Source organism: Uranotaenia lowii, chromosome 3 (genome assembly GCF_029784155.1).
Source record: "Uranotaenia lowii strain MFRU-FL chromosome 3, ASM2978415v1, whole genome shotgun sequence".
Classification (NCBI taxonomy): Eukaryota; Metazoa; Arthropoda; class Insecta; order Diptera; family Culicidae; genus Uranotaenia; species Uranotaenia lowii.
In genome coordinates this window covers 95860005-95882124 of record NC_073693.1, presented here as the reverse complement: position 1 = coordinate 95882124, position 22120 = coordinate 95860005, and the positions used below count along the sequence as shown (strand labels likewise).

The window sequence follows — 22120 nt, the reverse complement described above, 5'->3', positions numbered from 1 at the left end:
GAAGCTGTTGTTCACATGATATTTCGATTTGCCCACGATTCCGTTCATTGAGATGCTGAAAATAGTTTTAGAATCAAACTTTTTTCAACTTAATGGAAAAATTTTTGCACAAAAATTCGGAGTGCCGATGGGTAGCCCGTTAAGTCCGGTGATAGCATCAATTGCACTGGAGAGGATCGAAAATGCTGCGCTAGACACCTTACTCGAACAAGGTATCGCCCCGGTACTCTACAAGAGATACGTGGATGATTGTCTCGTGTGCGCAAAGGTGAACGAGCAGCAGCCCATAATGGAAGTGTTCAATAGTATGCATCAACGATTAAAGTTTACGATTGAACACGAAACGGATGGCAGAATCAAATTTCTGGATATGATCGTTCGACGGGAACAGCAAAGTTTTACAACAGAGTGGTTTCCGAAGGACGAGAAAGGCCGATATTTGGATTTTGGATCTGTAAGTCCATTTTCACACAAAATTAACACAGTGGTAGCATTAGTTGATAGAGCTTTAAAATTGTCTAATGTGAACTATAGAGAAGGAACACTAAGAACAGCACAGAATATTTTAAAGATAAATAACTATCCTCAACAACTTGTTACAAAAATTATAAAAGAACGAACCCACAAAATGTACAACAGTCTGAGTGAAACAAAAAATGAGCAACCCAAAAATTTTATTACAATTCCATACTGTGCAGGTCTAGGTGAGAAACTAGCCAGATATTTTAAACAATACGATATTAATGTAGCCTTCCAATCTTTAAACAAAGTTAAGAACACTATTTTCACAAAAACTAAAGACAAAATACCAAAAGATAAAACAGCAAATGTGGTTTATAACATAAAATGTGGAGGATGTGAAAAATCCTACATTGGAGAAACAAGTCAATTCTTACATAAAAGATTGGAACAACATAAAAACGATGTTAAAAACAAAAAAATAGGAGGAACCGGACTTGCACAACATAGTATCGAGTACGGTCATGTTTTTGATTTTAAAAATACCAAAATTATAGAAAAAGTCTCAAAGTACAACACCAGAATCTGTGCAGAAATGTTTCACATCAAAATTAGGGGCGACAACGACGTTGTTAACAAACAGAAAGATTCAATTAACTTCAAATCAGCATACAACTCCATTTTACCAAAGATCAAGACACTGACAGATCAATGTAAACATAACATCAAAAACAAACAACAGACAGCGAATAACAGTACGACGATCGCTAGATAAAGTAAGATAATAAGTTCTTGTAAAATGGAAAATTATACTATTAATAAAATTAATTTTAAGGTCCACTGAGGAGGAGCGAAACGCCAAAAGTAGCTCGAAACGTTTGGACCAACTGGCAAGTAATTTCGTTTTTATTTTCGCCGAAAAAAGTCGATGATAACATCAAACAATATCTTACTATGTTCACACTATATTCAGCTATCTAGAGATATTACTACCGAGAACAAAAAGAATTTTTTTTTTATTAACATTTTATTAGCAGTTGGATTAGTCTGAAGACTGTTGTCAACTGCTCAGCCAGAGAATTTACAAATGTGATGTGCACGTGACTCCGTTGCCTTCATTGGAGGTAGACGCTTAGCGTTCCCGGCTGGTAAACTTATCATGACTATTTTGCTACAAGGGTTAGGATTGGTCAGGGTAGGAAAGGGGCAGGAAAATGGATTGCAAAGCTCAAGGATAATTTCCTATCCTAAGCTCCCAAGAGTCCATGTAACTAGGTTTTACCGCGCCTACGTCGCGTTGCTTTTGGAGGTTGTCTTGGGAGTGCAATGCAAAAAAGTTTGTTTTTTTTTATGGCGAAGCAAAGAGGCATCGAACCCCCCGACTAACCAAACTGTCTATATGCCGTAAGGCTTCGTCAAGGTGAGTTGATGCCACTAAGCTGAATTAACTTAAGATTCATTAAAGAGAAATAACTTAACAAAATAACAATTTAAAATCAAATTCATGAAATTAAGTACATTCTATCATGCTCTAAAGTGAGAACAAGCTCGTATGCGCTTTTGAGCATAAAAATAATCGAGGAATAGAAAAAGCATACGAATCTGCAGAAAAGCTCATATTTGGAGAGGTAAACTTTTGGACACACTATTGGCATTGATGAATGCAACCTTTCATTTGAATGCACGACAAGCAGAATTACATGCTTTCAAACCAGAAAAGTTTTTTTTTTCTAATTGAGCATATTTTACTATTTCTTAATGGTCACCATACAATGCATGAGTGGTGGAACTGCACATTTACAATCATATACGCCACCCTCGAACGAAAACGGCTCCAATGAATCTCCGACATCTAGCGTCAAATTCCCGTACTTGCATGTCATTGTGGCGTCCACATTGCAATATGGCAATCCTTTTACAACCTTATCCGTAGCTTCAGCTAAAAATTATGGGAAAAATTACGATTTATTTGAATTTAAAGTCAATGCTGATGAGCCATTCTTACGCATTCTCCACGAACTTGGGCAGCAACGATTGTAGTCCATGTAAACCGGAATCGCTCCACCGTACACGCGCTGCGTATCGTAAATCTCGAAGAAGCAACGTGTTTCGTAGCAATTCGGATTGCTCTCTATCTTGTTCTCATCGAATCCCGGGGCACAGATACACGATTTGCAAGGATTACCGGGGATTTCCATCCTCTGTCCTTCCATGAAGACTTGTCCACCCAAGGTACACGTGGCCAGTTGTTGAACCGCGTCACCACAAACTTGGCCACTTGAGCAGCATGATTTTGTCTTATACTGACGAACGCAAGTCTGATTTAGTGGTGGCATGAAAAATTCAGCGCAGTCGAAAACAGCGTAGATCACTTGAGTCGCAGCGGGGTTTTCAAAACTTCTGTTTAATAAGAAAGACATTATGGAGCATGTTGTTTCTTTAACAAAAAAAAAGTCAACTTACTTTTCGCAAAATGCCCCAGCTATACAACCGGACAATGTTTCTTCCTCGGGAATGTAATCTCCAATGGAATAGGTTTTCCCACCCAAATAGCACATGCCTGCTGCTGGATTCGTCAGGTGGGGACATTTGTAGCTTGCCGGGCATCCTGTTGGAGTTCTGCGACAACTCGGTTCACATCCCATGGAGGTGTAATGGCCGATCGGATGATCGCAGGCCCATGACAATTCTACTAATGAAAAAAATCAACGTCAGTTTTGAAAATTTGAGTACTTAATCAACTTATTGAAAAATCCCACTTTTAAATTTTTGTTCACGGTTCAAACAGTTATCCTTTTTTACTCACCAGCAACTACAATCAACAATAACGGAAGTATCCCGTTCATCTTTATGTTGACTTCTGACACAGTTTTCTCGAAAACAGGTTGTTATATGCTACCGATACCGGTTCAAGTTCAATGTTTTGGGGATTTCTACTAATTTTCCAAAAGGTCTAATGGATTGATTTTATTTTTCAATTTCTTTTTACACTCTACATCATATTTTGAAATTTTTCAACATTTCATGATGAGTGTTTATTTTAATTTTCAGTTGGCTTATGCCTTTGTGATGCTCGATCACTGATATGGTAATTACATTTTTTTTTTTCTCAACGGAGATGGAACGAATATTCAAACGGTTGCAGATACCGCGAATATGCCAAAGTATCGACAAAAATAAAATGTTAGCGCAGTTCAAAACAAAACTGATTTCGGTTTCTTACAGAAGTGTGCTCCAGAAGCCCAATCTTCGTAAATGAGATAGTTCTTGGGACTGTCAGAAGGAATTTTACCAAATTTTTGATCATTTAGCCAACTCCAACGCGTCGTTGTTCAACGGTATGGTGGATTTAAGCACCATTTGCTCTAGTAAAAAGAATTACTTGAAAAATGATATGTATCAATCTAATTTTCTGTAGGAAAAAGGGATACAAAAACCCGTTTTGATATGGTTGAGTGAATTCACGTCACAACTCTTTAATGATCTTTCGAATTTTTCTTTGTTATATTTTTGTTTATTTTTCTTTTTTTTAATTTTTCTACAATTTCTACAAATTTGCAAATATTTAAAAAAAATTACATTAGGCAATATTTCCACGCAATATGATATATGTAGAACGTTCTACTAACCACAAATCCAGGTTTTCTTCGTGATCAATAGTTCAAATATTTTTTGTATTTATAAAAACAATTCGGAACCCATTTTGCAATATTCTTTCTATCCATACTTTTACAAGTGCTTTAACTTTTTCTTTTGCAAAACACATCCTCAATCGATGATCATTAGTTTCAATTTGTCGACAAAAATCGCAAAGTTCTTCATCAAAATTTCCAATAATATGTATATTGAGTAGTTTCTGTTTGTTGATTCTTCAAATTATTTATCATTAGGTAAAAGCTTGATCGATCAGTGGACGTTTAGAAGGAATAACCAATAATTTTCAAAATATTCAAGCTTCCTGCTACGAAGAGAATTTTTTTTAAATCTAGGCTTGAACGTATCGTTAAAGATAAATAATCAATATAACCGTATTTTAGTTTCCATTTAGTTTTCTTCTTATATGCCCTAAAACTATTATTTTATCTTAATAACTTAATAAATTGTAGAAATATTACCTAAATTGGAACCAGGTGTTTATGTATTGAAGATAAGGTCCTAACGAGCACTCTGGACATAGTAAGCACCCTTCTTTTTTACAGAATTACGTATTTTCTGGAATAAATTTTCGTGAAGAACAATTTTGTACTTTCTACAGTATTAATTTTTCAGCAAAAAAGCTATTTGCTTTAACACTTTACAGAAATATTAAAAAAAAAAAACGTGGTTCCCAAGTGACGAAAATATTATAATTTTTGAGCATCGGAAAATAAGCTCTTATGATCGTTAAATCATCTTGATCTGTAAAATACGTACTGCAACAAGTATTAAATTCTAGATTTTTTTCTATAAATCCTTACCAATAGGCCAAATCGTCAAATGAAACAAGGTTAAGCTGTAGCTCTATAATTCAGTTGACTTCATTGAGTTGAATTCGCTGTTAGATTCAACGGCAGAAAACGCTCATCGTGCTCCGATTTAAAATGCCTATGCTCCTACAGTGACTGATTTTTAGCTTTCTGCCAAACAATTTAAAATGCATTTTTAAACGTCTTATCTACTTTTCCAAGTTTCAACCAGTTAGGAAATAGACTATTTGAGTATCTGAAAACGTAACAATGATGTAATTCACATAATATAACTTTTTTCTATAGTTAAATTAAGCGTCCTTTTCAACTTCAATGGCTTCAAAAATTTGAATGCTTACAGATAATCATACCTCTTGTACATCAAAAGTTTTAAGATTGATGAGACACCAAGCTGACGTAGTCAGAAAAATTATTGGTTTCACCATTTATTTTTAAATTCACAAAAACATGCGATTTTCACCCTACTAAGAAAAAAATCAAATAAAAACGTTTGAAAATTTATAATTTTTTATGCATTTGTAATGTCATAACGCATAAAGCACAATTACAGTAATTTTTGGATTTGTTCGAATTAAATTTGAAAATTTTTCAGTCAAAATTGTTTTTATGAGAAAAGTGTTAATCTGCTGTATACATTGAGGGGTAAAAAAATACTTCAAAATATTCTATTAGCTTAAATCATGAAAATAAATCTTAAGATGGATGAAATTTTAATGTTAACAAACGCATAATGCAAAACAATCATATCCCAGCATATGGAAACGCGATTTATGAGATTTAGTTCCGATTTGCATTTTGTTGCATTTTGCCCTAGACAGCTAACTGAATCATAAAAACATTTATTTAAAAAAAATGGTGATTGTCCAAAACATATTATACACCTAAAGTGTTGGTATAGCATTATGAAAGCAATACAGTGAGGAAAATTCGTTTAAACGCACAGCTTTATTTTAACATTCGGGTAAACCAGCCTACAATAATTGAACCAAATCAGTACCAAATGTTGAGTACTCTAAAGAATAGTCGATAACTGTATTGCTTTCAAATTTAAGTTCTTATGTGACAAAAATAGAGACAAAAATAGATTTTTATGAGGAAAATTCGTTTAAACGCACTTTAGCATTTATTTATTTAATAAAAAATTAATCAAACATTTTAACAGTAAAAAGTAGAGATGTACCGAATAGTGGTATTCGGCGAACGGCCTAATACCGAATATTGACCTTTTCAACTATTCGGCCTAGGGTGGTCTAACCGGTTTTACCGAAACCGGTAAAACCGGTAAAACCGTCCATTTTTTCAATACCGGAATACCGACTTTAGGGACGGTAAAAAACCGGTATTTCCGGTAAATTTTTCATCATTATTTGGCATTGTTCTATAATTCACACAGCTAAATGTTTTTTTTCTACAAAATATTTATGAGTCCAAAATCCAAGCTCAATAAAGTTTTTTTCATGAAACTTGACACATTTTAATTAAGCTATCGAACTAACGCTCCAAAACATTTAAAGACTGTACAAGTGTACAATTACTGAAATAATATACAGCTGCAAGATATTTAAGATTGCTTTGCTTCACAATAAAAACTGAATTTTTCATTTCTATGCTGGAATTTGATAAAATTTGCAAACATTTTTTATCTATAAACAGGCCAAGTTTATCAAAATCGTTCAAAGCGGTGCCAGGCTTTCACAAACTTGAAATTTAGAACGAAAATTATTGAAAACTAAAACTGATTAAAAACTTTTTAGTTTGTCCAAAACCTAAAATGTTTCAACAGAGTCAGCATTGAAACACATGTTTACATCAATTCTAAGTTAAGTTCTGACGAAACTTTCAACAGAGTCAGCATTTAAACACATGTTAGACTGTTTGTATAGTTTTTTTTAACAATATTTTTAGGTAATTGATGGAACTCTTTTGTTTTTATTTTTAACGCTGTTGAAGAATTTTCATTTTCCAGACAAAGCAGTAATGAAGTTATTATAAATTTGAAACAGTAAATATAGCAACATAAAAGCGTATGGATAAGATCCAAAAAACTAAATTTTTTGCTGAATTTTGACTAGTTTTTCATAGATTTTTATATCTATTTGTTCGTTTTACTTATGGGATGGAAAACTTAATGCGATCACGACCTAGGTTGCGGGGAAAACATCCGTATTTTAGATTACAATAATCTGCAATTCTGCGAGTCAACCAAAAACTTTGCTTTAAGTTTTGTTTAAATATTTATTAGTTAAGTCATTGTTTGGACGAACAATCTTTCTGTAACCAATTTCATATCATTTTCCTAAAAGAATATATAAACTTTTACTGAATCTGTTAAATCTTTTCTTAAATATTAATACTGTTTTACAGAATATAGGACAAAAATTCGATGAAAGCATCATGGAACTTCTAAAGATGAAGATGATAAATATTATAATTATCATGGGGATGATGATAGATTTATGATAAAGGGAAAATTTAGAGGACTATTTTTTTTAATTTGAAATGTTGCTGAATCTTTTGCGTTATAAGTTCTGAGCATTTTATGCCATTACTACTGCAATTAGACGAAACCTTTTTATGAATTTGATATATTTTGATAAATACCGGTTTTACCGGTTTTATCGGTTTCATAAATTTCAAATACCGAAATACCGGATTTGAAAAAAACCGGTAAATCCGACCACCCTAATTCGGCCAAACGAATATTCGGCCGAATATTCTGTCGAATATTCTATTGAGCTTTTAATAAAAAAAAACTTAAGCGATAATTTAAATGCTTTCTATTTCTTCCATATAATACCCCTTATTTTTTTAGGCGATAATTTTCAATCAGATGATATTATCGGATGATCGGACCTACAAGATATTTTTTAGGTAGGGGTCTTTCAGATTTTTAAAATGTCACCAATAACTGAAAAGACATCAGATGACTCGTCGCGTTCCTGTGAAATCTGTCATAAAACGTGTCGAAACAGATGCCAAGTTTTTTTTTAAATTGCTTCTCTGATATTGAATTAGATGAAGCTCGGATTTGAGCAAGATATCTTCAAAATAGTAGTTGTAAAATAGTTGTTGAAAAAATAGATGAAATTTAACTTTAAGCATACCATACTTCATACACATGTTTTCACACGGTCAGGCATTCAGGACGATTTTTGAAAAAAAAAAATAAAAAGAGCAAATATTATGTATATTTTGAAATTTTTGAAAAATCCATATTGAACACAAAATTTAAACAATTTTAAAGAGTAAGTTGAGTTTATTATTTGATTTAGATTTGACTTATCTGGATTTATGGGTAAGCCGGAATATAGCTTAGCTTAGCTTAGCTTGATTGACTACTCACATCCACCTTTGAGCTTTGGAACCCGAAATACTTCATCTTGAATTTATTTATCATTAGATGATTCCATTTTTGCTTCCACATTACTTTTAATGTATTTCGAGCTCCATTGTCGCAGGCGTGGCTCAGTAGAACGAATTCCACATCGCCAATGGTTGCTACTCATTTATGGGTAAGCCGGAATATATCCCTTAAACTTTAAACTTTAATCAAAGTATAAAACGATACCGTTCAGCATTCTCCTGCACGGTCTTCAGTGAAAGATACGCGGATACACCTTAGATGTTTTACTTAAACCATGTTTTTCCTATTTTATAGGAATTTAACCCATTAAGGTAATTTTTTCTCGTAAATAACTGCTGAAACTATAAGTTTTCAATGATTGTGCGGCTTTTACAACATTACTTTTGGATATTTTATAAATTATCCAAAAAAAAAAATTGAAAAATTTACAAGTCTGTAGTAGATATTCGGCCTATTCGGCCGAATACTTAGCTCAACTATTCGGTGAGCCGAATATTCGGCTTAACGGTTTTTTGGCGGTATTCGGCGCCGAATATTCGGTACATCTCTAGTAAAAAGTGGTCAATATTTGGTTTGCCTTCCGTTCTGGCGAATAGTTTCAAAAATTCTGTTCGGCATTGAATTGACGAGATTTTCAAGGGTTTTTTCAGGAATTGATAGCCAGCATTCTCTCACAGCAGCCTCTAATTCCTTAACAGATCCGTACTGCTTTCCACCTTTGTACACAAGCCGAGCTAGGATGCCCCAAAGGTTTTCTATCGGGTTTAGGTCTGGACTGCGAGCAGGCCAATCTAAAACCGTAATGTCTCGCTCCAAAAACCATCGCATACTTGTCTTGCTGACATGGATGGCTGCGTTATCCTGTTGAAAAATGAAGTCTTCTGGCATAAAATCCTCAACAAATGGAACCAGAACGTCTTCCAGGAGTTCCACGTACCTTTCTGAATTCATCCTGGTGGAAATGGGAGCAATAGGGGTTTTCCGTGACGTGAAAAAGCACCCCAAACCATAAGCGTCCCTCCTCCAAAATTTCGAGTAAACTTAACCTCGGGTTTCTTTCTCAAATCATGCCAGTAGTATGAACAACAATCAGGCCTGTCTAGATTGAATTTCTTTTCATCCGAAAATACCACATTATTCCATTCATTTCTCCAAGTCATGTACTTTTTGGCGAAATCCAATCTCGCCTGAATTGAGCTTGAGACAAATTCGGTTTCTTGGCCTTTTTGGTGTACTTCAATTGTCCAGAACCTCGCAGTATCTGCGCAATTCGCTTGTTGGTAATTGGGAGTCTAAGTTCCTGCTTAATTTCGGTTGCATTGTACCTTCCAGTTCGAGCCAGCTCCAGAATTTGGTTTCGTTCACGATTGCTGATTTTGGTATTTCCCTTGGTTTTCTTCTTTACAACGTATTTTTCACCTTTCTTCAGCAAATTTCGAATCACTGTTTCGGATCTTTTTATTCTCCTTGCTATTTCACGATTGCTCATACCGGTTTTCTTCAGTTCTAGAGCAACTTTTTGCTCCGATTCACTCAAGTATCTATCTTTCGCCATTTTAAATATCACACCGTCAAAATGCCTGGACCGACTAAGCAGAAAGCAAAACAAAGCGCACTTACACTACTACAAGACCAAAAGACCAAGACCAAGACCAGAACTCAAAAGTTTTAATATCGCAGGTAAGCGAAATGCATACTTTTCATGGTGTGCGTTTAAACGAATTTTCCATCCCAAAATCGAATCTTGTATCGAATTCAAAATACACATAATTTTCAAATTGAGTCATTACAGTTTTAAGTTGCACACCCAATGACTAATAGCATACAGTTTTGTTGACATGTTTTAGATGGCCTCATAATCTAACAAAAATGGCATGCTTTTAAACGAATTTTCCCCACTGTATTTTTATGGCATCGAAAAATGTAAAAATTTGTAACCTATTGCTCGATTTTTTAAATTTTTTAATGACAATCAAAAACTTTAAAATACTCTTTCACGATGTTAAAAACTATGTCATCATCAATTTTTATCATTGAATGATAACTTCATTACAGTATTTTAAAATAAGAATTATATGAGTGTTGTGGTATGCATATGTTGCATCTAACTCGGCTTTTGCATGATGCCCCGTTTGATGGTAACAAAAAAAAATGGCAAAAGAATTTCAAAATAAAAGTTTTTTTTAACACAAGGATCAACTTTCTCGGTGACCGTGAGTAATTTCGACTTCCAAGAAAAAGTTATAAAAGTTTTCATTTTGTTTTCGTTCGGTAGGACATGAGAGATCATTGATATTTTGAATATTTCAAACCATAATAAATCTTGAATAATTTTGAAAGCATACATATGTAAGTCAACACGCTTTGTGGTCTCCACAAAGTTGATAGAGAAGTTAAAATCTTTTATAACAAATTGCCCTCAATCATCATCGCACAGAATACGCAAAAACTGGACCAATCAACTATCGGCATAAACTCAAAAAGTATTTTAAGTCAATGAAACTACAAACATAATCATTTTTATATTTTTGTATAGTTTTAAGTAGTGAACCTTCATATAAGAGAAGCGACATCTGATCCCTCTTAAAATAAAATATGTGGCAACATCGCCGAAATCTTGTACAAAAAAATCCTCAGCACTGTTTTCTGGCTCAATGTTCAAGCTCTAAAGTGAACGCTCCTTCAATCCCACAAAACAACATTGAACTCGATGCCCGAAGGATCGCGATGAACGGTATGAATGACTTGAATTTCGTTAAAAATCAGTTAGTTTTTCGACTAGGAACACGATTCACCAAAGCATTGAAAAAAATTGCACCTAATCATAAATTCATATGACCAGCTTTAAAATTATCTGATTAAACTATAACAACAATCACAATAGCTTCCTTAATTGAGTTTTCAATAAGAAAGGTAAAAGCTCTGCTCGGATCGATTGGAATCGATTTTGACAGTTCTTTTGCTCGATTGGAATTTTGTGTTTCAGATGTCACTTCGCTTATATACAGGTTCACTAGTTTTAAGCTGGGGGAGGAAGACTGAATAAAAAAAGAAAAAAATCTTTCAAACGTCAAATTTCTTTCATCAATCTACCGACCAGTGCGAAGGTTTAAAATTTTACTTTCTTATTTAGTGATTTTCATAAAACCTGTTTGATGCTGAAAAGCACTTGTTTTGAATAAAACAATGATTCAATTAGGTTTTGTTTTGCTCTGGAAAATTCTTGCATAATCAGGCGTATTGAGTCGCTTAAATTTCGTTGAAGTTTTTGAAGCTGACAAATACAAATTGTTTGATAAATGATCGTTCTAAAAATAGCTTAAATTACAGATTTAGATTTTGGATATTTCCCATGGACCAAACTACATTTTTATATAATTCAAAGTTTATATTTACGACAGAGCTGACAGACCAGACTAGTATAGGATAATCTAGCTGGTATACTCGATTTCAATGTTTACTTTTGAATCTGAAGCAATTCGTTCAGAAGTCTTAAATTTAGCACTTAAACAACTCGCTACACGAAACTGATCATCTAATGTTAAAATTTAAACGATTACAAATCTTTTCAACAATGTCTGGCTTTTTGCCGAACAGTAAAAAAACGATACAGAAAACGATACAGCGAATTTCAGTCTTCCTCCCCCAGGTTTTAAGCAATACCAACAATGTATGGGTCTACTAATGATGGACGAAACAAATAAAAAAAATAAAAAAATTAAATCTTAAAATTTTGAAACAAACTATGGTGTTTGTTATCTATCGACTCTTTCATGCGTATCGTTGCAAACTAAACCCAATACTTCGGAAACCCATTAATATTTTATGTCATATATCTATTCACAAAATTCAGAGTTAACTTTGTAAAAGGTGATGGAGTAGGCGTATGCTGAAGCGTCAACACGCGTTTTTTTTCGTGCTGCGGAAAATGTTCTCAAATAGAAAGATTTTATTTGGATTTTTTCAAATTTTAAGCTCAAAAGAGAAAAATTGTTGTGGATTTTTTTTATCATTAATTGCAGTGAACCGACCCGAGTGTTGCGAATACCTACATTTTGTCTTATTTACAAGGACCGGTATCAATTTTATGTCTGAACGAGATCTAGATCGTTTAAGGAGTTTTTTTCTGACCTCGCAATTTTCTCATTTGTTTTCGTGAAAATACAATGATTTTATTCTGTTTTCGAGCTTCTTTTTCGAAATATGTGTAAGGATAGCAGTGACGATTGTGATAACAAAATATCAGCAGAAGAAAAGATGCACTCAAATCTCGAAAAATAATTTATAAACACTTGCTGGATTATCAAGCAACAGTGACTGAAAGGTTCAGGGATGATCACCTGCTGCCTCCTTCCCTCATCGTCTATTAATGGACTTTGGTGAGATTGTTTCATTTTATTTTAATTATTTAGTTCGCACAAATGTCGCAGTCATGAGTGCGCAGTCCAATTTAGTGCGCTGCGATTAATATATTTTTACATATTTCGTCAATCCTATTTGCCATGTAGGATTTTCCACTTAAACATCCCTTCCCATTCCTTTCTGAAATAGCTTTATGGGTCGTATGAGTTCTCTGCACCTAAAGAGTTTTTTTTTGCTGTTTGAGATAATCCCTTCTATGATTACATTGACTTGTCACGGTGTGCATCATGGTACCACACTGATCTTCAAGAGCAGCACTTGGAATGAATATTGAATCCAGATACTCATTTTGGCATCTTGCGTTGCTCTTGATTATCAGTTGTACCTCGTGTATCAGCCAAGGCAAGATGTGTGTAGTCACCCTATGCTATGCTATGCTATATACCTATTCACAAAATTCATTCATGAGATTAAAAAGAAATGAATTTTTGGATAAAGTATTTTTTGGTTTCAATCAATCAGAGTTCCAAGTAGGCCTTGCTCGTGTGCGGTCGCATTTCTTCATCGGTCGTGTTTTGGTGCCTCACATTGGTTTCGCTTTTTCTGTCTCAATTAAGTTTTACTACTTTGAAAATCTTTTTTTAGTGAGTTAGTGTATTGAAAAAGGTTTCATTCGAGTATATTCCAAAATATCTTCGGGTAAAGAAGAAAGTTGTCTCGAGTAGGATTTTGCAATATCGGTTTTCTTTTTTTTGTAGAGGCGTGTGCTGGAGGTTCATGGGTTTTAAGCCTCTGTGCGGCGATGGAAACTATTTTCATTGCTTCCGGGTGATGCCCATCAAAAACGCTTTTGTTCGAACCTAAGGAAAATAGTAAAATAGTTTGGAAGAAAGCGAAAAAGAATATTCTGCAAATGAACAGTGTATTGCAATAGTGAATTTGAACCCAGATATTTCCAAGCAAATGTACTATCGGCATAATAAATCATTTATTGCTTGAGGGAGCGGGGCGCTTCGGTTTTATATGGTCATCGCGGAATCGATTTTAGGAAATCGAAATAAATTGTGAAGCTCAGAGGAAATGGTGTAAAGTATGGTGTCTTACAAAAGTTGTATAGTTAATTCGATTTGAAACGTTTTGAAAGTTGTGATTAGGTAAAATATTGTAGATGAGGCTTAGTGGAGATGAGGCTCATACTCTATAACGCGGTGGCTCGTTGTTTACCACGGGTGAGGGTCGAGAAGTGCACTTGTTAGTGTGACCAGCCATGGATTGCTGCGATCAGGGAAAAAATCAAATACCGTTCGTTTATGGTAAATGTTGGTTATCGGAAAACGTTGTTTTTTCAACTTTCAGAGTAACGTGTAAAGAATCATTTGTTTGAAACAAGTGAATGTGAGATTTCAATTTAATCTCTCTTGCTTGATTTTTGTAGTTAAAACTGAATCAATCAATTCCAAAATTTGTTTGAAATCTTTTGCTTTGTAATTTCAGGTTTTATTGAATAGTTGGTAATGATTTGTGATAATTCAAAGATTTTCTATATCAGATCAGATGGAAATAAATATTGAATAAGGTCGGTTACAGCGATAGGTAAGCTTCGAATGTTTTAAGGTAAGATTGGTAAAGCGGGTGAAGCCTGGTTCGACAATATGAGTGTTTGCACGCATGACGTTCTGTGATGGATTGGGATATCTCCCAGTCTCTTTGTTTTACGAAGTTCCAGGTTGTATCAAGCTTCAGAACTCAAAAGGCTGCATTGCAGGTTACAAAGCCAATGGAAATACATAATAAATTGCTATGTATTTCAACCGTTTACTAAAAATTTTCTTATCATTAGCCCCTCATACTTTCCACAGAGTAGACGGAAAGATGCGAGGTCAAAATAGGTGATCTACAGCAACCTTATTGTAATATTCTATATTCTACTTATTTTTGCTGTGAGTATAATGTTGGTGAGTATCATAATTTTCTAATTCCTTAACAGCATTTAATGTATCAATGTTACATATATACTTTCCCAAATGACATAAATTCATATTTAGGTATTTCCATATTCAAAATATCATATGAAGCGTTTGGTAGGGATCTCCACGCTTCATTCCTCCCCTGTATCCGGTATCTTTCGCGGTTTTCATCACATGGTTGGCCTGGCCGTAGTAATATCTGCAATGCAAAGGAATATGTAACAGATAATACGCTGAAAAGAAAAATGAAAGACCCAAGTCTTCCATTTTCCAGGATGCCTACATGTTTTGGCCATGTTGATGTAAGAAGAAGAAGAAGAAGAAGAAGAAGAAGAAGAAGAAGAAGAAAGTATTTTTTGGTTTCAATCAATCACTTCAATTTTCTTTCATTTTTAAAATACAGTAGATTTTCGATTTGATCACTGTTCGATTTTTTCAATACTCGCCAAATTCACGCTCGATTTTATCACGGATTTTGTTTAGATTTCATCTCTTTTTTTTAATCATTCAGACACCATTTCCAGGACCTTAATTTTCGTTCAAAAGCCTAGAGCGTCATTGTTCATGATATTTTTTATGGTTTATGTTATGGTATATTAGTGTTCAATAATATGAAAATGCCATTGAACACCTTACTTTAGCTGTATCTATAGTTGAATCAAAGCAACCGAAAGATTCCTTTCAATTCAATTTTTTTATTCATTTTAATTCTTACCGTGGTTGAATTAAAAGGAATCTTTCGATTGCTTCGATTCAGTTGAATCATTCAACAAAGTAGGCTCCTAACACAACAGAGCTGTATAGTGTTTTGAATAGTCATTTGGAAACGGGAAAACGCGTGTAAATCGATGAAATCGTTTATTTAAAAAATCAAATTAAAATTCTTTTTCAAGTTTAATTAGTATAAAATTGAGGAAAAATATTCAGTTAGGCTTCCGCTTTTCCAAATCCGAATTGCCGGGCCTTACGCTAAACCCCTGCCATCAGATTTTGTACAGCCACCTTGTCTACCTTCTTCGGCATACCACTCCATGGCCTTTTTACCGTAATGGCAAGATGATAAATCCGACCAAAAAAGTACGGAACAATCGTGTTTCCTCAGGAAAGGCAGCAGACGTTTATTCAAACACTCTTTCACGTAAATTTCTTGGTTGACAGTCCCGGAAGCTATGAAAATGCTGCTTTTCAAGCCACAGGTACAGATGGCTTGCCAAACCAGATATTTCTTCGCGAACTTTGACAGTTTCATGTGCTTGAAAATATCTGCTACCTTTCCCCTTCCTTTTGCCGTATAAAACTTCTGTCCCGGAAGCTGCTTGTAGTCGGCTTTGACGTAGGTTTCGTCGTCCATTACCACGTAGCCAAACTTCGTCAGCATCGTCGTGTACAGCCTCCGGGATCGCGCTTTGGCCGTCGTATTTTGTTTATCATCGCGATTTGGAGTCACTACCTTCTTGTAAGTCGATAGTCCGGCTCGATTTTTGGCTCGATGCACGGTTGTAGACGATACACCCAGCTTATTTGCGGCATCTCGCAGAGAGAGGTCAGGGTTTTGCTTGAAACTACCGGCAACTCTCTTTGTCCTCTCAGCGGCTTCCGGTTTTCGATTTCCCCCCCATCCAGACTTCCAGTCTGTCGACAAACGTTCCCCAAACACTTTAATTACATTTGTAACGGTTGATTTGACAACTTTTAGTAATTTTGCCAGCTTTGCGTGCGAGTAGCTCGGATTTTCGCGATGCGTGAGCAAAATTTTGATACGCTGCTCTTCTTCCTTGGACGGCATTTTGACAACTGAAGAGTGAATTCCAAAATCAAAATAGGAGCAACATTCTACACACACACTTTCAAAATGAGAGGTGTTCAGGTTTTTAAATGCAAAATTGAAAGAAATACGTCAAGTTGATATTGGCCAAATTTTGAACGTATCACCCTTTAAGTATTTTAACGTCACGCTTATACTAGTGTTGTTATTTGTGTTTGGTTAGCCACTTAAAAAAGTAAATTTTTTTGGTTATGCTAATCATGTAAAGATGTGGATGAATTTAAGCGTTTTTGAAAAGAGATAAGTGTCCTATTTCTTTGTTTAATTTGTGTATTTGAATGGGTGGCGTGCGCAATCCTGGTTGGACAGCCTTGAGTGGATAATTTTGGAAGATCACAATGAAATCCTGCTGGCTTTGCCTTACAATATGTAAAAAGGACTAAGATTTCTGATCTTGTACATATGAAAAACAAAACATTATCTGCCCATAAAGCAAATATAGAGAAAAAAAACTTTAAAAGTTGAGCAAAATTCAAAATATTTATCGAAAGTAAACTTTTAAATTAATCAAAGGTGTGAAGATTAGAATATTGAAATTTGAAGCTAGCAGAAATTTTTTTTTGATGCATTTTTCTTTTAACTCTTTTTTTAAAATCGACGTAAAGGATAACAACTGTTAAATTTCCATAAAAACTAAATAATTCACTTAAATGAGATGTAGACTTTCAATTTTATATTCTACATAGTTTTATTTCAAGAAAAAATCATAAAATAAGAGAAGAATACTTTGAACTGAAATCGATCCTTTGTGATTAGTAATATTTGATTATTACATCAAATGATCAAAATTTATTCCTACAAAACGTTTCCACTACTGAAAACATTATAATTTATTGATTAGAGACAATAAAAATACTTTTTCCGATTGAATGACCCTGATAAAATCTTAAAACTACTGTATTACCACGCACTGAAGGACCATGATTTTTATTTGAAAAAACATCGGCAATGTATGTGTTCTGTGATTTTTCGTTAAAGTTGCATCCGTGACACAAACACAACAACTTAAATTTTGTTTTAAACAAATATTATGTCAGTTAAAAGCTTCAAACAAGCTGTATTTCACAGCTTCTTGAAAACTGTGCTCAGAGGAAAAAGCTAGTCGTTTTTTTGTATAATCCTGCGGATGGAATAAATACCGTAAACTGGAGGAACCTTTATCGCTTTTTTCATTCATTTTTGAATATTTTGGAAGGGGTTGCTTTTTCGTAATACCTTAAAGCTTTAAAACACTTACTGAGGTGATGAGAATTGAACATGATCATTGATTGCAGTAAATTCAAACGACATTGGTGGTTATAATTAAATGTTTGTTACAAAACCAGATTTCGAGTTTCGGAGTAACTTTGATCACTATGGTTTTTACGTATCTCGACATCTTCAAATTTATTGTTTTGATGCCATTTAGCACAGAAGGCTCAAAACATCGATAACAGTTATTTTTTGTTGGGATTCAATAGTTTTTTTCAAACTTTTTTTCAAAAACAAATAGATTCAAAAAATTGACAATGCTGCTGCATACATTTAGGGGTAAAAAAAAATACATTTCTAAATTTTTTTTTTTTGGGCTCAAAAACAGATGTAATTTTACCTTTATGCAATTCCCTAAGTCCTCGCACTGTTTCCATGTTCTTTGTTTTCTTAAAACTTTACCATTTGATAGGTTTTTTTCAATATCCAAAAATTATCATCAAATGACCATAAAAATAACACCTAAACTAAACCTAAACCAAGAGAAAAGTTGAACTTTCACATTAAACAACCCATTTTCTCCTAAATGCCTAAATTTGATCAGGAGAGATGTTTGTTTGTGAGCCTTCGAAAAACCAGATATTCTAAGATTTTAAAATTACAATAAGTAATATAAAAAATCTCCTAATAAAAACCAAATTTAGCTCACTTGTAACTCAACTAATAAGCTTTCAAACATAGTAAACAGTTTTCATATATTTTAACTTTATACTTAGTTAATGATGATTATCTTCAAAAATTTCATGTTGATCAATGTTACCCCGCTGATCAAAGTTCCTCAGTTTACGGTACCTAGAGAAGTTCTCTAGCATTGCCTGCCAATTTATTCATTCAATTTCAGCAGGAATTTTCACTTTTAAAAACTCAGTCAATAACTTGAGTAAAGGCAGATATCATTGAGCCTAGTTATTCATAGTCCAATTCTTTTCCATCAAAGCTGTTAAATGTTTATTTTTTATTATAATTTTATTTTACTCTTCCCAGAAAGGATCTAACTAAATATAATCTTTTTCGAGGCTATGGTAACCCTAGAATACCCATTAGACTGCCAAAATTTGTATGGAAAATTTAAAACTTGTGAAACGTTATGCGCTGCAGGCTAAAATTGATCCTAGGCCTATTACATGATCTCATGCCAAAATTCGGCCAGATCGTATGACGGGAATGGGTTTCACAACGAGCCTGGGGCTAGTATGAGATGTTGAGACATTTTGTTCGAGAGAAACTTGAAAGATTTAAATTTAAAAAAAAAATTAGATTAAAAAAATGGGCTTATTTTTTAAAGGGTGGTTGGTATTCACCACTGTTAATGTCTCGGTGCGTTCAAACATTTTGACACTTCATTAACAAAGATGAATATGAAGCCTAATAAAGTCTTCATTCTCACATTAGTCGTAATGAAGTCTTAGGATGAAGTATTTGCCTCAATTTGGGTTTTTGATGTTTTTCCGTTTTTCAAAATCTCATTCAATTTTCAGGCTCGTTGAGCGACCGCTCCTGGTCATCCGATCTGGATCAAATTAGGCACGAGATCTTGTACTAGGCCTAGGATCAATTTTAGCCTGCAGCGCATAACTTTTTAAAAATGCGAGTCATTTGGTCACTAATTTCAATCAGTTCTCATTAAGATTTGCTGACCAATGAATTTTCTATTCTGGTGTGGAATTCCGAAAGTTGAGTTCTTATAATCTATTTCCGAATTTCTTTTGAACTTGTTTTGAAATTTTGTTATGAATCGAATTTCCAATCATGTGCTATGTTATCTGTTGATTTTATACAATAAACAATAAAAATAAATAATTCCCTTGTGCATCAAGAAAAGGCATAGCTATTTGTTGACATTCATAAAACAAACAAAGAGTTTTACCGAACTGTTCGAAGCCTTCGTAATGAGTTAGTTGTCTTTAACAGTTTGCTGCACGTGCTTTCAGTGGATTTTTTTACAATATAACGACGTTGTACACGAGACAATTGGATCAGTATCAATCAGCAGCGAGATGAAGACATCATTATCAAATATTCTGCTCATCGCTACAGCGAGTGGTAAAAACACTATAATGTGTCTTTAAGTTATTTATGCATTTTGAATTAGGTTCTTCAAAGCTAAATATTCATTCCATAAGCAATATGTGAACTTTATTTCGGAATACTATTTTTGTATTACAAATGTATTTTTTGTAAACTCTGTTCGTGATTTTTAAGTTTGTGTTTATTCTTCAAATCAGCTGCCCTAGTGATTGGCTGTGAGCATCCAACTAGTCACTACAAAACGATGAAATGTAAACCCAGTTGCCAAAAATCTTCGGATGGATGCCCGGCCAGCTACTCTTGTCCCACTTTGAAGAACCCGGCGGCGGACAAATGTTACTGGGCCGGGAAAGAATATTCCATTGGAGATGACATTCCGAGCAATGAAACGTACGGCGGATGTATTGCTGCTGTAAGCTGCATAGAGTAAGTACCAAGTAAGTAATGGAACCACAAAATTCATCAAGTATTTATTTTAAAAATTTTAGCACTTTCGAATCTGGAGAAGCTCGTTTTATTTACGCTTCCATAGATTGTCCTGAATTTTTCCAACGCATCCCAGGTCACTGCATCCGACAATACAACCCTAGATCTTGCTGCTCTCGCAATGTTGTATGCAATGAGACCGACATTCAACAACTTGCAACCTGTACCATAGGTGGTAAAACCTATAAAGAGGGACAACAGATGGAAATTCCCAATCAGCCCTGTAAATCCTGCATTTGTGCTCCGGGATTCGATGAGAACCACATTGATGATAATCCTAACTGCTACGAAGCGCAATGCTTTTTCGAAATTTATGATGAAGAAAAGGTTTACGGGGGAGGTATACCAGTTTACAGCGAAGCCAATTTCTGTTGTCCTATATTCTGGAGACTGCGTAAGATTCTTTTATATAAGCCCGTTAAAGCTAAAATGAACTAATCTTTTTTTTATCAACAGCTGAACCAACCGATACTGCTGTGCGGGGCAACCAAGCCTCAAGTACCAGCCAACAATGTCAGTACGGAAACCTTACGCTAAACGTGGGAGATTCACTGGAACCTTTTAGCGATGCTACAGGAGTGTACTACTGTGAGTGTGCAATCCCTCCATTGGCACATTGTATCGTAGCGTTCGTTTAAATTACGAAATAACTTATTTTTTTCTGATGATATGTAACCTAGTTGGAATATTTGACATCTTAGAATAAATATTCCAAAATTATAAATACCTTGGATTGTTTGTTATTTTTGGTTCCTGGAGGAATGAAATTGCGAAATCCCAGCTAACATGAAATTGTAATAGAAATGATAATCCAAATCGAATATTAAGACATTTTCACTAACCATCGTAAACAAGTTGGTATTGAGTGATTTTCTATCATTCATTTACGACAAGCATTGCCAAAAAAAGTTGAATCGTATAGCAGTTTAGTCAATTCGTAAATATGACTCCAAAAAGTTGAGAATATGCTAATTCGACATTTACGATTTGAGTGATTTACTATAAACGGGCGGTCCTTGACACTCTATCAAATCTCTCCCTTCCTTTGATCGGTTTGTTAGAAGAAAAACTCATATATAGAGCTATAGCGTAGTTCATATCAACTGATGAGCTGGCACCGTGGTAAGATACCGGAGAGCGAACTCGGAGGACTGGAGTTCAAATCTCGGTCGCGGAGTTTTTTGTCGTTTAATTCAAATTACCTGAAATCGTTTATTTTGCTTTTTGTGGGGATATCGAATCGTTGGAATCTTGTCATTGTAGATATATCGCCTCCACTTTTGTAGGTATATGCTATTTTGGTAAATTTAATACAATCTTTTCATTTGGTATACTTGTTTGTATAATTCTTTTGTTCCTGCGATAGGTACCTTCTTAAATGTTTGCTGGGATGCCAATTTTGCTGCTGATCTTAGAATACTTGGAATAGTTATCCGTATGCATCCCTATGAATGGTGAAGTTAATTTAATCTTTCAATATTAAATCTGCAAATATCACTACGGGTTAGGGCGGCAAGTACGCAGTACAGGGTGACATCATGAAAGTGATACCTACGCTTATTTGAGGACCACTTGTTGTATTTTCCTTCCCAGCATCACAGAGTTTTTTTTTAACAATATTCCGCCTATCTTCAACTGTATCTGTGATTGATTATCGGCCAACTATAAATCCGAAGATTTAAATTATTTATATAATAGATTATCTGATTGATATTTGGCAGTCAACAATACATGTAATAGATTCAACTACAGTTTTATGATTGATTTAATGCATTCAACTATAAATATAATAGATTTGAACTTTGAAATGAGAGCTGCAGCTGGAGTTCCGAATTGCAATTCAAAGATGGTATATATTATTTACTAAAACTTGATCTCTAAAATTATTTATCAAGATCTGAAATTTGTACTC

General features: G+C 34.3%; 3 protein-coding genes across 4 annotated transcripts; 1 reads left to right on the top strand and 2 right to left on the bottom strand.

Moving 5' to 3' along the window:
* Positions 1–1524: 1524 nt before the first annotated feature.
* LOC129756105 (uncharacterized) lies at positions 1525–3361 on the bottom strand. 2 transcript variants are annotated; one of them, XM_055752862.1, is made up of 4 exons: positions 3266–3361; positions 2923–3151; positions 2465–2859; positions 1525–2398 (listed from the first exon to the last, which is right to left on the bottom strand). In XM_055752862.1, exons 1-4 carry the CDS (start codon positions 3303–3305, stop codon positions 2208–2210), a joined length of 855 nt encoding a protein of 284 aa, XP_055608837.1. In that variant the 5' UTR covers positions 3306–3361; the 3' UTR covers positions 1525–2207. The 2 variants fall into 2 exon arrangements, with proteins under 2 accessions (XP_055608837.1, XP_055608838.1); XM_055752863.1 differs by having other exon boundaries at positions 2923–3148; positions 3266–3318.
* A 6084-nt stretch (positions 3362–9445) lies between these two features.
* On the bottom strand, positions 9446–9844 carry LOC129752442 (uncharacterized). The gene has a single exon (XM_055748221.1). The coding sequence runs from the start codon at positions 9842–9844 to the stop codon at positions 9446–9448; it is 399 nt and encodes a 132-aa protein (XP_055604196.1).
* A 9772-nt stretch (positions 9845–19616) lies between these two features.
* On the top strand, positions 19617–20865 carry LOC129756107 (uncharacterized). The gene is made up of 4 exons (XM_055752864.1): positions 19617–19737; positions 19920–20148; positions 20211–20602; positions 20665–20865. Exons 1-4 carry the CDS (start codon positions 19692–19694, stop codon positions 20844–20846), a joined length of 849 nt encoding a protein of 282 aa, XP_055608839.1. The 5' UTR covers positions 19617–19691; the 3' UTR covers positions 20847–20865.
* Positions 20866–22120: the final 1255 nt, after the last annotated feature.

What these genes read in the sequence shown, in the direction of transcription:
- LOC129756107 (XM_055752864.1), top strand. Translation starts at nt 19,692, where the DNA reads ATGAAGACATCATTATCAAATATTCTGCTCATCGCTACAGCGAGTG. An exon ending in GCTGCTGTAAGCTGCATAGA is followed by an intron (nt 20,149 to 20,210) that starts GTAAGTACCAAG and finishes TAAAAATTTTAG; the next exon opens with CACTTTCGAATCTGGAGAAG. An exon ending in TCCTATATTCTGGAGACTGC is followed by an intron (nt 20,603 to 20,664) that starts GTAAGATTCTTT and finishes TTTTATCAACAG; the next exon opens with CTGAACCAACCGATACTGCT.
- LOC129756105 (XM_055752862.1), bottom strand. Translation starts at nt 3,305, where the DNA reads ATGAACGGGATACTTCCGTTATTGTTGATTGTAGTTGCTG. An exon ending in ATTGTTGATTGTAGTTGCTG is followed by an intron (nt 3,152 to 3,265) that starts GTGAGTAAAAAA and finishes TTTTTTCATTAG; the next exon opens with TAGAATTGTCATGGGCCTGC. An exon ending in CCCAAGTTCGTGGAGAATGC is followed by an intron (nt 2,399 to 2,464) that starts GTAAGAATGGCT and finishes CATAATTTTTAG; the next exon opens with CTGAAGCTACGGATAAGGTT.
- LOC129752442 (XM_055748221.1), bottom strand. Translation starts at nt 9,844, where the DNA reads ATGGCGAAAGATAGATACTTGAGTGAATCGGAGCAAAAAGTTGCTCTA.